The sequence below is a fragment of the Salvelinus alpinus genome, chromosome 2 (genome assembly GCF_045679555.1).
Source record: "Salvelinus alpinus chromosome 2, SLU_Salpinus.1, whole genome shotgun sequence".
In the NCBI taxonomy this organism is placed as follows: Eukaryota; Metazoa; Chordata; class Actinopteri; order Salmoniformes; family Salmonidae; genus Salvelinus; species Salvelinus alpinus.
The window spans coordinates 8111382-8126920 of record NC_092087.1 but is presented as its reverse complement, the minus strand read 5'-3'; the positions used below and the strand labels follow the sequence as shown (position 1 = coordinate 8126920).

The 15539-nt window shown below is 43.0% G+C and overlaps 1 protein-coding gene across 1 annotated transcript in view; it reads right to left on the bottom strand.

Moving 5' to 3' along the window:
- Window positions 1-1127: 1127 nt before the first annotated feature.
- Window positions 1128-15539, bottom strand: part of LOC139553387 (glutamate receptor-interacting protein 2-like) — a 256634-nt gene continuing 242222 nt past the window's right edge. Inside the window, exons 23-24 of the mRNA XM_071365667.1 lie at window positions 5213-5359; window positions 1128-1792 (exon numbers count right to left, since the gene is read on the bottom strand). Of these exons, the coding sequence (XP_071221768.1) occupies window positions 1568-1792; window positions 5213-5359 (372 nt within the window). The 3' untranslated portion in view covers window positions 1128-1567. The remainder of the gene's footprint in view (window positions 1793-5212; window positions 5360-15539) is intronic.

The following is a 15539-nucleotide window of genomic DNA, read 5'->3' as shown; positions in this document are numbered from 1 at the left end:
GTACTGGTCTGTGTCTTTAGTCACAGGTCTATAGTACTGGTCTGTGTCTTTAGTCACAGGTCTATAGTACTGGTCTGTGTCTTTAGTCACAGGTCTATAGTACTGGTCTGTGTCTTTAGTCACAGGTCTATAATACTGGTCTGTGTCTTTAGTCACAGGTCTATAGTACTGGTCTGTGTCTTTAGTCACAGGTCTATAGTACTGGTCTGTGTCTTTAGTCACAGGTCTATAATACTGGTCTGTGTCTTTAGTCACAGGTCTATAGTACTGGTCTGTGTCTTTAGTCACAGGTCTATAGTACTGGTCTGTGTCTTTAGTCACAGGTCTATAATACTGGTCTGTGTCTTTAGTCACAGGTCTATAATATCTGTGTCTTTAGTCACAGGTCTATAATACTGGTCTGTGTCTTTAGTTACAGGTCTATAGTACTGGTCTGTGTCTTTAGTCACTGGTCTATAGTACTGGTCTGTGTCTTTAGTCACAGGTCTATAATACTGGTCTGTGTCTTTAGTCACAGGTCTATAATACTGGTCTGTGTCTTTAGTTACAGGTCTATAATACTGGTCTGTGTCTTTAGTCACAGGTCTATAATACTGGTCTGTGTCTGTAGTTACAGGTCTATAATACTGGTCTGTGTCTTTAGTCACAGGTCTATAATACTGGTCTGTGTCTTTAGTCACAGGTCTATAATACTGGTCTGTGTCTTTAGTTACAGGTCTATAATACTGGTCTGTGTCTTTAGTCACAGGTCTATAGTACTGGTCTGTGTCTTTAGTCACAGGTCTATAATACTGGTCTGTGTCTTTAGTCACAGGTCTATAGTACTGGTCTGTGTCTTTAGTTACAGGTCTATAATACTGGTCTGTGTCTTTAGTCACAGGTCTATAATACTGGTCTGTGTCTTTAGTCACAGGTCTATAATACTGGTCTGTGTCTTTAGTCACAGGTCTATAATACTGGTCTGTGTCTTTAGTCACAGGTCTATAGTACTGGTCTGTGTCTTTAGTCACTGGTCTATAATACTGGTCTGTGTCTTTAGTCACAGGTCTATAATACTGGTCTGTGTCTTTAGTCACAGGTCTATAATACTGGTCTGTGTCTTTAGTCACTGGTCTATAATACTGGTCTGTGTCTTTAGTCACAGGTCTATAATACTGGTCTGTGTCTTAAGTCACAGGTCTATAGTACTGGTCTGTGTCTTTAGTCACAGGTATATAGTACTGGTCTGTGTCTTTAGTCACAGGTCTATAGTACTGGTCTGTGTCTTTAGTCACAGGTCTATAATACTGGTCTGTGTCTTTAGTCACAGGTCTATAGTACTGGTCTGTGTCTTAAGTCACAGGTCTATAATACTGGTCTGTGTCTTTAGTCACAGGTCCATTGCGCTGGTTTGTGGCTCCTGTCTGTAGTTCATTCAGAATTTCAGTATGTGACTTGGTGTGTCCATGTTGCTGGTCTGTGGCTGTGCCTGTAGTTCACATCTCCAAAGAAGGTCCATTGTTCTGTGTGTGTCTGTAGATTCACAGACAGCTCCATGGTAAAGGTCTGTGGCTTGGCGTGTCTGTAATCAAAGGTCCATGGCTCGGGTTGTAGTGGTGGTATAGTGGTGTTGTTCCCTACTGTTGGACTGCAGTGCAGAGATGAGATGGCCTTGATCCTGGTCCAGACAGTCTTGGTGCAGTTGCTGGGCCAGAGGGTTCCTGCTGATCACCAGCTCCAGCTTGTCCCCAGCCTCGGTGATCAGGGGCACAGCCAGGCAGCAGTCGAAGTCTCTGGTACGCACGTGGTTCACCTACAGCACATGGGGAAAGAAAGACATGAATGACAAAAGCAAAAATAGTTTTTTTCTTTTTTTGTGTGCAAATGTATTAAAAAATGTTTTACATAAGTATTCAGACTCTTCGTTATGAGACTCGAAATTGAGCTCAGGTGCATCCTGTTTCCATTGATCATCCTTGAGATGTTTCTACAACTTGATTGGAGTCCACTGTGGTAAGAACATAGCGGCCTCCATAATTCTTAAATGGAAGAAGTTTGGAACCGCCAAGACTTTTCCTAGAGTTGGCCGCCCGGGGAAGAAGGGCCTTGGTCAGGGAGGTGACCAAGAACCCGATGGTCACTCTGACAGAGCTCCAGAGTTCCTCTGTGGAGATGGGAGAACCTTCCAGAAGGACAACCGTCTCTGTAGCACTCCACCAATCAGGCCTTTATGGTAGAGTGGCCAGACGGAAGCAACTCCTCAGTAAAAGGCACATGACAGCCCGCTTGGAGTTTGCCAAAAGGCACCTAAAGGACTCTCAGACCATGAGAAACAAGATTCTCAGGTCCGATGACACCAAGTTTGGACTCTTTGGCCTGAATGCCAAGCGTCACATCTGGGAGGAAACCAGGCACCATCCCTACGGTGAAGCATGGTGGTGGCAGCATCATGCTGTGGGGATGTTTTTCCAGCGGATGGGAATGGTAGACTAGTCAGGATCGAGGTGAAAGGCGAATGGAGCAAAGTACAGAGAGATCCTTGATGACAACCTGCTCCAGAGCGCTCAGGACCTCAGTTTGGGGCGAAGGTTCACCTTCCAACAGGACAACAACCTTAAGCACACAGCCAAGACAATGTAGGAGTGGCTTCAGGACAAGTCTCTTAATATCCTTGAGTGGCCCAGCCAGAGCCCGGACTTGAACCCGATCTAACATCTCTGGAGAGACCTGAAAATAGCTGTGCAGCGACACTCCCCATCCAACCTGACAGAGCTTGAGAGGATCAACAGAGAAGAAACCCCCCAAATACAGATTTACCAATGTTGTAGTGTCATACTCACGCCACGAGGCTCGAGGCTGTAATCACTGACAAAGGTGCTTCAACAAAGTACTGAGTAAAGGGTCTGAATACTTATGGAAATGTAATATTAATGTGCACTGTCCCAGTAAAAAATATATATATTTCAGTAGAAAAATATATATATACAGTATATATATACATTTCACAAGAAAATCTAAAAACCTGTTTTTGCTTTGTCATTATGGGGTACTGTGTTTAGATTGAACAATTTAATCCATTTTAGAATAAGGCTGTAATGTAAAAATTTTTGGAAAAAGTCAATGGGGTCTGAATACTTTTTTTTTATGCACTGAGGACAACAAACGGCATCCATATTGGTAAGTTGAACGATTTCAGACGTCTGATGACTTCCTAATATGGATTCCGTACACACGTGTTCTACTACTGTACATGTGTCACAGACAGATTCTAGAACATTGGAATATATTGGAATAAACACAACTGCAGTCTATAGCAGCCTTATAACAACTCTGTTATTTCTGCTCTAACCACATAAGTGTGTAGTATTGAGTCTGATTCATATTATAGAGCCAAGCCAAGCCAAGCCAAGCCAAGCTAAGCCAAACTGTACTGGGCTGGCCTGGTTACACATCTACTGTACCATAGTGGCTGGAACCAGACTGGAAAGACAATGTGAAAATAAAACATCAGAGCCAGCCACAGTACGATTTATGTTTGGCCGTGAAGTGTGGATCGGGCCCTGGAAGACAGCTAGGGAACTGGGATCTAGAAGCTAGGAGCTCTGGCAGAACTGCTGTGTGTGCGTATTGAACATTAAAAACATTTTTTATTTTTTTTATCTTGGCCGAGTCCGTACGTGCTGAATGTCAGTTTTTATAGTAAGTAGTTCTGGTTTCTGTATTTACCCTGAATAAGTGGACTTTATTCAAATGTGGTTTTGGCTTAATCAGAACCACAATCATTATTCTATTCTAGTCTAAAAATGTCCTTCCTATTTTCTTGTTCTTTTCTTCTTGTGGCTATGAAACGGTAGATACTATAATGACAGTACTATATGAGAAGATATTCCCACCAGTGTGGTTGTTATTGAACTAAACCTCATGCCATCTCCCAGTGGCCACAACGTATCCTGCCCCACCATGTTTTCTCTGGTCACAACCTATCCTGCCCTACCATGTTTTCTCTGGCCATAGCATAATTGTTAATAGGCTGATCATTATATTCCCTTGACAGCGGTCTGTAATCAGTGGCAGATTTTGCACAGTTTGCAGGAGAGAGAGTGGGATGGAGGGCCCTACTCGATAGGCTAGCTAAAGGAAATCACAGTAGACTAACACAGAGACATTATCATTAGATACTGAAACCACTGGTTCCATGCTGTGTGTGTGCGTGCGTGCGTGCGTGTTTGTGTGTGTGTGTGCGTGTGTGTGTGTGTTGTCCTGTTGTGCCTGTTTTCCCTTGCCTGACGCTGATTTCCTCTCCGCTACAGTTCTGCCCGCTCTGACTCTGGTCCCTGTCTCCAGTCCTACGTCTCATCAGTCCTGCTACTCTGTCCTGGATCCCCCACTTTACGGCTCCCTTCGATTCCCCCTCCGGATCTGCTTACCCTGTCCCAACACCTCTCGCTCCAGCCTCAGCCTCCGCACCAGGTTTCCTGCAAACCCCTGGCCTCCCTTCAACCCCCCACTGTGTTTCAATAAATACCTTGGTTACCTCATCCCGGTCTCCTCATCTGAGTCTGCTCTTGGGTTCACCTGTTCCGCGTGACACTCGGTAGAGTCACATTTGAACTCTGTACAACCATGGCGCGATAAAAGGCCCTTTGTCTATGACTTCCTCTCCACCCCTTACCTACCTACCTATCTATCTATCTCACAGCAGTTTATATTTAACCTGCTGGCTAGGAGTCAGGCATGAACAAACACTACTTATATGGAACAGAGTAAATAGGCATTTCAACATCGTAGCTTCAGCCGGTGGTAACTTGTGTGATGGACACGGGCTGGAATGATCAAACACTACTTACAGATACTAGCACTGACAGGGTTGTCTCTGTCTCTGTCTCTGTCTCTCACTCCTCTGCCTCTCACTCCCTCCTCCCTCTCTCTGCCTCTCCCTCCTCTGTCTCCTCCCTCCTCTGTCTCTCTCTAGGCAGGCAGGCAGGCAGGCGGGCAAGCGGGCAGACGGGCATTCAGATACAAGTTGGGTGAGTAGGTACAGGCTGGGGGCGTAGGTACAGGCTGGGGGGGGTAGGTACAGGCTGGGGGCGTAGGTACAGGCTGGGGGGGGGTAGGTACAGGCTGGGGGGAGTAGGTACAGGCTGGGGGGGGTAGGTAGAGGCTGGGGGGGTAGGTACAGGCTGGGGGGGGGGTAGGTACAGGCTGGGGGGGTAGGTACAGGGAGAGTGAACACCTGTAGGATCCTGTCATATGGTTTCAGGCCTGCGCGATCTGCTGGGCCCTCCGGACGGATCATGTTGACGTAAACACCTTTCTCCAGGAACCCGTCGGAGACGCTGAAGCCGAAGTCATCGCTCTCTGGATCCTTCATCACCGTCACCTGGGGAATACAACCCGTTAGTTAATTTAACCTGTTAGTTAATTTAACCTGTTAGTTTAGAGCTGCAAACACATAGTTACAACCCGTTAGTTAATTTAACCTGTTAGTTTAGAGCTGCAAACACATAGTTACAACCCGTTAGTTAATTTAACCTGTTAGTTTAGAGCTGCAAACACATAGTTACAACCCGTTAGTTAATCTAACCTGTTAGTTTAGTGCTGCGAACACATAGTTACAACCCGTTAGTTAATTTAACCTGTTAGTTTAGAGCTGCAAACACATAGTTACAACCCGTTAGTTAATGTTTAATTAAATGTTTATATTTAAACATATCCCCTCAACATGTTTAATTAAACAATAACCGTGAACACTTAACAAATAACAAAATAACAAACCGTGAAAACCGAGACAGACCTATCTGGTGCAGAACACAAACACAGAGACAGGTAACAAACACCCACAAAAGCCTACTGCCTATGGCTACCTTAAATATGGCTCCCAATCAGAGACAAATGAATGACAGCTGTCTCTGATTGAGACCCAATCTAGGCAGCCATAGACATAACTAGACAACCTAACAAACACTATCCCATACACATACAACACCCATAGACTAACCAAACACATACAACATACAATGCCCACCCCAACTCACGCCCTGACCAACTAAACATAATCAAAATAACATAAAAATAGGTCAGGAACGTGACATAACCCCCCCCTCAAGGTGCGTACTCCGAACGCACCACCAAAAGTCTAGGGGAGGGTCTGGGTGGGCATCTGTCCACGGTGGTGGCTCCGGCTCTGGACGCTGTCCCCACACCACCATAGTCACTCCCCGCTTCCGTATCCCCCACCCAATGACCACCCTCCAACTAAACCCACCTAACTGAAGGGGCAGCATCGGGATAAGGGGCAGCACCGGGATAAGGGGCAGCACCGGGATGAGGGACGGCAGCTCCGGGCTGAGGGACGGCAGCTCCGGGCTGAGGGACGGCAGCTCCGGGCTGAGGGACGGCAGCTCCGGGCTGAGGGACGGCAGCTCCGGACTGGCTGGCGGATCCTGGCTGGCTGGCGGATCCTGGCTGGCTGACGGCTCTGGCTGGTCATGGCTGGCTGACGGCTCTGGCTGGTCATGGCTGGCTGACGGCTCTGGCTGGTCATGGCTGGCTGACGGCTCTGGCTGGTCAGATCTGGCGGAAGGCTCTGGCTGATCCGGTCTGGCGGAAGGCTCTGGCTGATCCGGTCTGGCGGAAGGCTCTGGCTGATCCGGTCTGGCGGAAGGCTCTGGCTGATCCGGTCTGGCGGAAGGCTCTGGCTGATCCGGTCTGGCGGAAGGCTCTGGCTGATCCGGTCTGGCGGAAGGCTCTGGCTGATCCGGTCTGGCGGAAGGCTCTAGCGGCTCCTGTCTGGCGGACGGCTCTAGCGGCTCCTGTCTGGCGGACGGCTCTGTAGGCTCATGGCAGACGGGCGGCTTTGCAGGCTCATGGCAGACGGGCGGCTTTGCAGGCTCATGGCAGACGGACAGTTCAGACGGCGTTGGGCAGACGGGCAGTTCAGGCGCCGCTGGGCAGACGGGCAGTTCAGGCGCCGCTGGGCAGACGGGCAGTTCAGGCGCCGCTGGGCAGACGGGCAGTTCAGGCGCCGCTGGGCAGACGGGCAGTTCAGGCGCCGCTGGGCAGACGGCAGACTCTGGCCGGCTGAGACGCACTGTAGGCCTGGTGCGTGGTACCGGAACTGGAGGTACCGGGCTAAGGACACGCACCTTCAGGCTAGTGCGGGGAACAACAACAGGGCACACTGGACTCTCGTGGCGCACTCTAGGCCTGGTGCGTGGTACCGGAACTGGAGGTACCGGGCTGAGGGCACGCACCTTAGGGCGAGTGCGGGGAGAAGGAACAGTGCGTACCGGGCTCTGGAGACGGACAGGAGGCTTGGTGCGTGGTGCCGGAACTGGAGGCACTGGGCTGGAGACACGCACCATAGGGAGAGTGCGTGGAGGAGGAACAGGGCTCTGGAGATGCACTGGAAGCCTGGTGCGTGGTGTAGGCACTGGTGGTACTGAGCTGGGGTGGGAAGGTGGCGCCGGATATACCGGACCGTGAAGGAGGACACGTGCTCTTGAGCACCGAGCCTCCCCAACCTTACCAGGTTGAATGGTCCCCGTAGCCCTGCCAGTGCGGCGAGGTGGAATAGCCCGCACTGGGCTATGCAGGCGAACCGGGGACACCACCTGTAAGGCTGGTGCCATGTACGCCGGCCCGAGGAGACGTACTGGAGGCCAGATACGTTGGGCCGGCTTCATGGCATCCGGCTCGATGCCCAACCTAGCCCTCCCAGTGCGGCAAGGTGGAATAGCCCGCACTGGGCTAAGCACGCGTACTGGGGACACCGTGCGCTTTACCGCATAACACGGTGTCTGACCAGTACGACGCCCTCTCACTCCACGGCAAGCCCGGGGAGTTGGCTCAGGTATCCAACCCGGCTTCGCCACACTCCCCTTTAGACCCCCCCCAAGAAATTTTTGGGTGAGCCTCTCGGGCTTCCAGCCTCTCATACGTGCTGCCTCCTCATACAAGCGCTCCTGGGCTGTGGCTGCCTCCTTCTTCTCCCGAGAGCGGCGATTCTCTCCAACCCTTCCCCAGGGTCCTTTTCCGTCCATGATCTCCCAAGACCATTCCTCCTGTGTCCAGTAGTCCTGTGTACTGGGCCGCTGCTGCTCCCCGTTGCTACGCTGCTTGGTCCGGGTTTGGTGGGTGTTTCTGTAACGGTTTTCTTCTTGGGATGAAGGAGAGGACCAAAATGCAGCGTAGCCAGTGCTCAACATGTTTAATTAAACAATAACCGTGAACACTTAACAAATAACAAAATAACAAACCGTGAAAACCGAGACAGACCTATCTGGTGCAGAACACAAACACAGAGACAGGTAACAAACACCCACAAAAGCCTACTGCCTATGGCTACCTTAAATATGGCTCCCAATCAGAGACAAATGAATGACAGCTGTCTCTGATTGAGAACCAATCTAGGCAGCCATAGACATAACTAGACAACCTAACAAACACTATTCCATACACATACAACACCCATAGACTAACCAAACACATACAACATACAATGCCCACCCCAACTCACGCCCTGACCAACTAAACATAATCAAAATAACATAAAAATAGGTCAGGAACGTGACAGTTACAACCCGTTAGTTAATTTAACCTGTCAGTTTAGAGCTGCAAACACATAGTTACAACCCGTTAGTTAATTTAACCTGTTAGTTTAGTGCTGCAAACACATAGTTACAACCCGTTAGTTAATTTAACCTGTTAGTTTAGTGCTGCAAACACATAGTTACAACCCGTTAGTTAATTTAACCTGTTAGTTTAGAGCTGCAAACACATAGTTACAACCCGTTAGTTAATTTAACCTGTTAGTTTAGAGCTGCAAACACATAGTTACAACCCGTTAGTTAATTTAACCTGTTAGTTTAGTGCTGCAAACACATAGTTACAACCCGTTAGTTAATTTAACCTGTTAGTTTAGTGCTGCAAACACATAGTTACAACCCGTTAGTTAATTTAACCTGTTAGTTTAGTGCTGCAAACACATAGTTACAACCCGTTAGTTAATTTAACCTGTTAGTTTAGAGCTGCAAACACATAGTTACAACCCGTTAGTTAATTTAACCTGTTAGTTTAGAGCTGCAAACACATAGTTACAACCCGTTAGTTAATCTAACCTGTTAGTTTAGTGCTGCAAACACATAGTTACAACCCGTAAGTTAATTTAACCTGTCAGTTTAGAGCTGCAAACACATAGTTACAACCCGTTAGTTAATTTAACCTGTTAGTTTAGTGCTGCAAACACATAGTTACAACCCGTTAGTTAATTTAACCTGTTAGTTTAGAGCTGCAAACACATAGTTACAACCCGTTAGTTAATTTAACCTGTTAGTTTAGAGCTGCAAACACATAGTTACAACCCGTTAGTTAATTTAACCTGTTAGTTTAGTGCTGCAAACACATAGTTACAACCCGTTAGTTAATTTAACCTGTTAGTTTAGTGCTGCAAACACATAGTTACAACCCGTTAGTTAATTTAACCTGTTAGTTTAGAGCTGCAAACACATAGTTACAACCCGTTAGTTAATTTAACCTGTTAGTTTAGAGCTGCAAACACATAGTTACAACCCGTTAGTTAATCTAACCTGTTAGTTTAGTGCTGCAAACACATAGTTACAACCCGTTAGTTAATTTAACCTGTTAGTTTAGAGCTGCAAACACATAGTTACAACCCGTTAGTTAATTTAACCTGTTAGTTTAGAGCTGCAAACACATAGTTACTACCCGTTAGTTAATCTAACCTGTTAGTTTAGTGCTGCAAACACATAGTTACAACCCGTTAGTTAATTTAACCTGTTAGTTTAGTGCTGCAAACACATAGTTACAACCCGTTAGTTAATTTAACCTGTTAGTTTAGAGCTGCAAACACATAGTTACAACCCGTTAGTTAATTTAACCTGTTAGTTTAGAGCTGCAAACACATAGTTACATCCCGTTAGTTAATTTAACCTGTTAGTTTAGTGCTGCAAACACATAGTTACAACCCGTTAGTTAATTTAACCTGTTAGTTTAGTGCTGCAAACACATAGTTACAACCCGTTAGTTAATTTAACCTGTTAGTTTAGAGCTGCAAACACATAGTTACTACCCGTTAGTTAATTTAACCTGTTAGTTTAGAGCTGCAAACACATAGTTACAACCCGTTAGTTAATCTAACCTGTTAGTTTAGTGCTGCAAACACATAGTTACAACCCGTTAGTTAATTTAACCTGTTAGTTTAGAGCTGCAAACACATAGTTACTACCCGTTAGTTAATCTAACCTGTTAGTTTAGAGCTGTGAACACATAGTTACAACCCGTTAGTAAATCTAACCTGTTAGTTTAGAGCTGCAAACACATAGTTACTACCCGTTAGTTAATCTAACCTGTTAGTTTAGTGCTGTGAACACATAGTTATTACCCGTTAGTTAATTTAACCTGTTAGTTTAGAGCTGCAAACACATAGTTACTACCCGTTAATTAATCTAACCTGTTAGTTTAGTGCTGCAAACACATAGTTACTACCCGTTAGTTAATCTAACCTGTTAGTTTAGTGCTGTGAACACATAGTTATTACCCGTTAGTTAATTTAACCTGTTAGTTTAGAGCTGCAAACACATAGTTACTACCCGTTAGTTAATCTAACCTGTTAGTTTAGTGCTGTGAACACATAGTTACAACCCGTTAGTAAATCTAACCTGTTAGTTTAGAGCTGCAAACACATAGTTACAACCCGTTAGTTAATTTAACCTGTTAGTTTAGAGCTGCAAACACATAGTTACTACCCGTTAGTTAATCTAACCTGTTAGTTTAGTGCTGTGAACACATAGTTACAACCCGTTAGTAAATCTAACCTGTTAGTTTAGAGCTGCAAACACATAGTTACAACCCGTTAGTTAATTTAACCTGTTAGTTTAGAGCTGCAAACACATAGTTACAACCCGTTAGTTAATTTAACCTGTTAGTTTAGTGCTGCAAACACATAGTTACAACCCGTTAGTTAATTTAACCTGTTAGTTTAGTGCTGCAAACACATAGTTACAACCCGTTAGTTAATTTAACCTGTTAGTTTAGTGCTGCAAACACATAGTTACAACCCGTTAGTTAATTTAACCTGTTAGTTTAGAGCTGCAAACACATAGTTACAACCCGTTAGTTAATTTAACCTGTTAGTTTAGAGCTGCAAACACATAGTTACAACCCGTTAGTTAATCTAACCTGTTAGTTTAGTGCTGCAAACACATAGTTACAACCCGTAAGTTAATTTAACCTGTCAGTTTAGAGCTGCAAACACATAGTTACAACCCGTTAGTTAATTTAACCTGTTAGTTTAGTGCTGCAAACACATAGTTACAACCCGTTAGTTAATTTAACCTGTTAGTTTAGTGCTGCAAACACATAGTTACAACCCGTTAGTTAATTTAACCTGTTAGTTTAGAGCTGCAAACACATAGTTACAACCCGTTAGTTAATTTAACCTGTTAGTTTAGAGCTGCAAACACATAGTTACAACCCGTTAGTTAATTTAACCTGTTAGTTTAGTGCTGCAAACACATAGTTACAACCCGTTAGTTAATTTAACCTGTTAGTTTAGTGCTGCAAACACATAGTTACAACCCGTTAGTTAATTTAACCTGTTAGTTTAGAGCTGCAAACACATAGTTACAACCCGTTAGTTAATTTAACCTGTTAGTTTAGAGCTGCAAACACATAGTTACAACCCGTTAGTTAATCTAACCTGTTAGTTTAGTGCTGCAAACACATAGTTACAACCCGTTAGTTAATTTAACCTGTTAGTTTAGAGCTGCAAACACATAGTTACAACCCGTTAGTTAATTTAACCTGTTAGTTTAGAGCTGCAAACACATAGTTACTACCCGTTAGTTAATTTAACCTGTTAGTTTAGTGCTGCAAACACATAGTTACAACCCGTTAGTTAATTTAACCTGTTAGTTTAGTGCTGCAAACACATAGTTACAACCCGTTAATTAATTTAACCTGTTAGTTTAGAGCTGCAAACACATAGTTACAACCCGTTAGTTATTTTAACCTGTTAGTTTAGAGCTGCAAACACATAGTTACAACCCGTTAGTTAATTTAACCTGTTAGTTTAGTGCTGCAAACACATAGTTACAACCCGTTAGTTAATTTAACCTGTTAGTTTAGTGCTGCAAACACATAGTTACAACCCGTTAGTTAATTTAACCTGTTAGTTTAGAGCTGCAAACACATAGTTACTACCCGTTAGTTAATTTAACCTGTTAGTTTAGAGCTGCAAACACATAGTTACAACCCGTTAGTTAATCTAACCTGTTAGTTTAGTGCTGCAAACACATAGTTACAACCCGTTAGTTAATTTAACCTGTTAGTTTAGAGCTGCAAACACATAGTTACAACCCGTTAGTAAATCTAACCTGTTAGTTTAGAGCTGCAAACACATAGTTACTACCCGTTAGTTAATCTAACCTGTTAGTTTAGTGCTGTGAACACATAGTTATTACCCGTTAGTTAATTTAACCTGTTAGTTTAGAGCTGCAAACACATAGTTACTACCCGTTAATTAATCTAACCTGTTAGTTTAGTGCTGCAAACACATAGTTACTACCCGTTAGTTAATCTAACCTGTTAGTTTAGTGCTGTGAACACATAGTTATTACCCGTTAGTTAATTTAACCTGTTAGTTTAGAGCTGCAAACACATAGTTACTACCCGTTAGTTCATCTAACCTGTTAGTTTAGTGCTGTGAACACATAGTTACAACCCGTTAGTAAATCTAACCTGTTAGTTTAGAGCTGCAAACACATAGTTACAACCCGTTAGTTAATTTAACCTGTTAGTTTAGAGCTGCAAACACATAGTTACAACCCGTTAGTTAATTTAACCTGTTAGTTTAGAGCTGCAAACACATAGTTACAACCCGTTAGTTAATCTAACCTGTTAGTTTAGTGCTGCAAACACATAGTTACAACCCGTTAGTTAATTTAACCTGTTAGTTTAGAGCTGCAAACACATAGTTACAACCCGTTAGTTAATTTAACCTGTTAGTTTAGAGCTGCAAACACATAGTTACTACCCGTTAGTTAATTTAACCTGTTAGTTTAGTGCTGCAAACACATAGTTACAACCCGTTAGTTAATTTAACCTGTTAGTTTAGTGCTGCAAACACATAGTTACAACCCGTTAGTTAATTTAACCTGTTAGTTTAGAGCTGCAAACACATAGTTACAACCCGTTAGTTATTTTAACCTGTTAGTTTAGAGCTGCAAACACATAGTTACAACCCGTTAGTTAATTTAACCTGTTAGTTTAGTGCTGCAAACACATAGTTACAACCCGTTAGTTAATTTAACCTGTTAGTTTAGTGCTGCAAACACATAGTTACAACCCGTTAGTTAATTTAACATGTTAGTTTAGAGCTGCAAACACATAGTTACTACCCGTTAGTTAATTTAACCTGTTAGTTTAGAGCTGCAAACACATAGTTACAACCCGTTAGTTAATCTAACCTGTTAGTTTAGTGCTGCAAACACATAGTTACAACCCGTTAGTTAATTTAACCTGTTAGTTTAGAGCTGCAAACACATAGTTACAACCCGTTAGTAAATCTAACCTGTTAGTTTAGAGCTGCAAACACATAGTTACTACCCGTTAGTTAATCTAACCTGTTAGTTTAGTGCTGTGAACACATAGTTATTACCCGTTAGTTAATTTAACCTGTTAGTTTAGAGCTGCAAACACATAGTTACTACCCGTTAATTAATCTAACCTGTTAGTTTAGTGCTGCAAACACATAGTTACTACCCGTTAGTTAATCTAACCTGTTAGTTTAGTGCTGTGAACACATAGTTATTACCCGTTAGTTAATTTAACCTGTTAGTTTAGAGCTGCAAACACATAGTTACTACCCGTTAGTTAATCTAACCTGTTAGTTTAGTGCTGTGAACACATAGTTACAACCCGTTAGTAAATCTAACCTGTTAGTTTAGAGCTGCAAACACATAGTTACAACCCGTTAGTTAATTTAACCTGTTAGTTTAGAGCTGCAAACACATAGTTACTACCCGTTAGTTAATCTAACCTGTTAGTTTAGTGCTGTGAACACATAGTTATAACCCGTTAGTAAATCTAACCTGTTAGTTTAGAGCTGCAAACACATAGTTACAACCCGTTAGTTAATTTAACCTGTTAGTTTAGAGCTGCAAACACATAGTTACAACCCGTTAGTTAATTTAACCTGTTAGTTTAGTGCTGCAAACACATAGTTACAACCCGTTAGTTAATTTAACCTGTTAGTTTAGTGCTGCAAACACATAGTTACAACCCGTTAGTTAATTTAACCTGTTAGTTTAGTGCTGCAAACACATAGTTACAACCCGTTAGTTAATTTAACCTGTTAGTTTAGAGCTGCAAACACATAGTTACAACCCGTTAGTTAATTTAACCTGTTAGTTTAGAGCTGCAAACACATAGTTACAACCCGTTAGTTAATCTAACCTGTTAGTTTAGTGCTGCAAACACATAGTTACAACCCGTAAGTTAATTTAACCTGTCAGTTTAGAGCTGCAAACACATAGTTACAACCCGTTAGTTAATTTAACCTGTTAGTTTAGTGCTGCAAACACATAGTTACAACCCGTTAGTTAATTTAACCTGTTAGTTTAGTGCTGCAAACACATAGTTACAACCCGTTAGTTAATTTAACCTGTTAGTTTAGAGCTGCAAACACATAGTTACAACCCGTTAGTTAATTTAACCTGTTAGTTTAGTGCTGCAAACACATAGTTACAACCCGTTAGTTAATTTAACCTGTTAGTTTAGTGCTGCAAACACATAGTTACAACCCGTTAGTTAATTTAACCTGTTAGTTTAGAGCTGCAAACACATAGTTACAACCCGTTAGTTAATTTAACCTGTTAGTTTAGTGCTGCAAACACATAGTTACAACCCGTTAGTTAATTTAACCTGTTAGTTTAGAGCTGCAAACACATAGTTACAACCCGTTAGTTAATTTAACCTGTTAGTTTAGAGCTGCAAACACATAGTTACAACCCGTTAGTTAATTTAACCTGTTAGTTTAGAGCTGCAAACACATAGTTACTACCCGTTAGTTAATTTAACCTGTTAGTTTAGTGCTGCAAACACATAGTTACAACCCGTTAGTTAATTTAACCTGTTAGTTTAGTGCTGCAAACACATAGTTACAACCCGTTAGTTAATTTAACCTGTTAGTTTAGAGCTGCAAACACATAGTTACAACCCATTAGTTATTTTAACCTGTTAGTTTAGAGCTGCAAACACATAGTTACAACCCGTTAGTTAATTTAACCTGTTAGTTTAGTGCTGCAAACACATAGTTACAACCCGTTAGTTAATTTAACCTGTTAGTTTAGTGCTGCAAACACATAGTTACAACCCGTTAGTTAATTTAACCTGTTAGTTTAGAGCTGCAAACACATAGTTACTACCCGTTAGTTAATTTAACCTGTTAGTTTAGAGCTGCAAACACATAGTTACAACCCGTTAGTTAATCTAACCTGTTAGTTTAGTGCTGCAAACACATAGTTACAACCCGTTAGTTA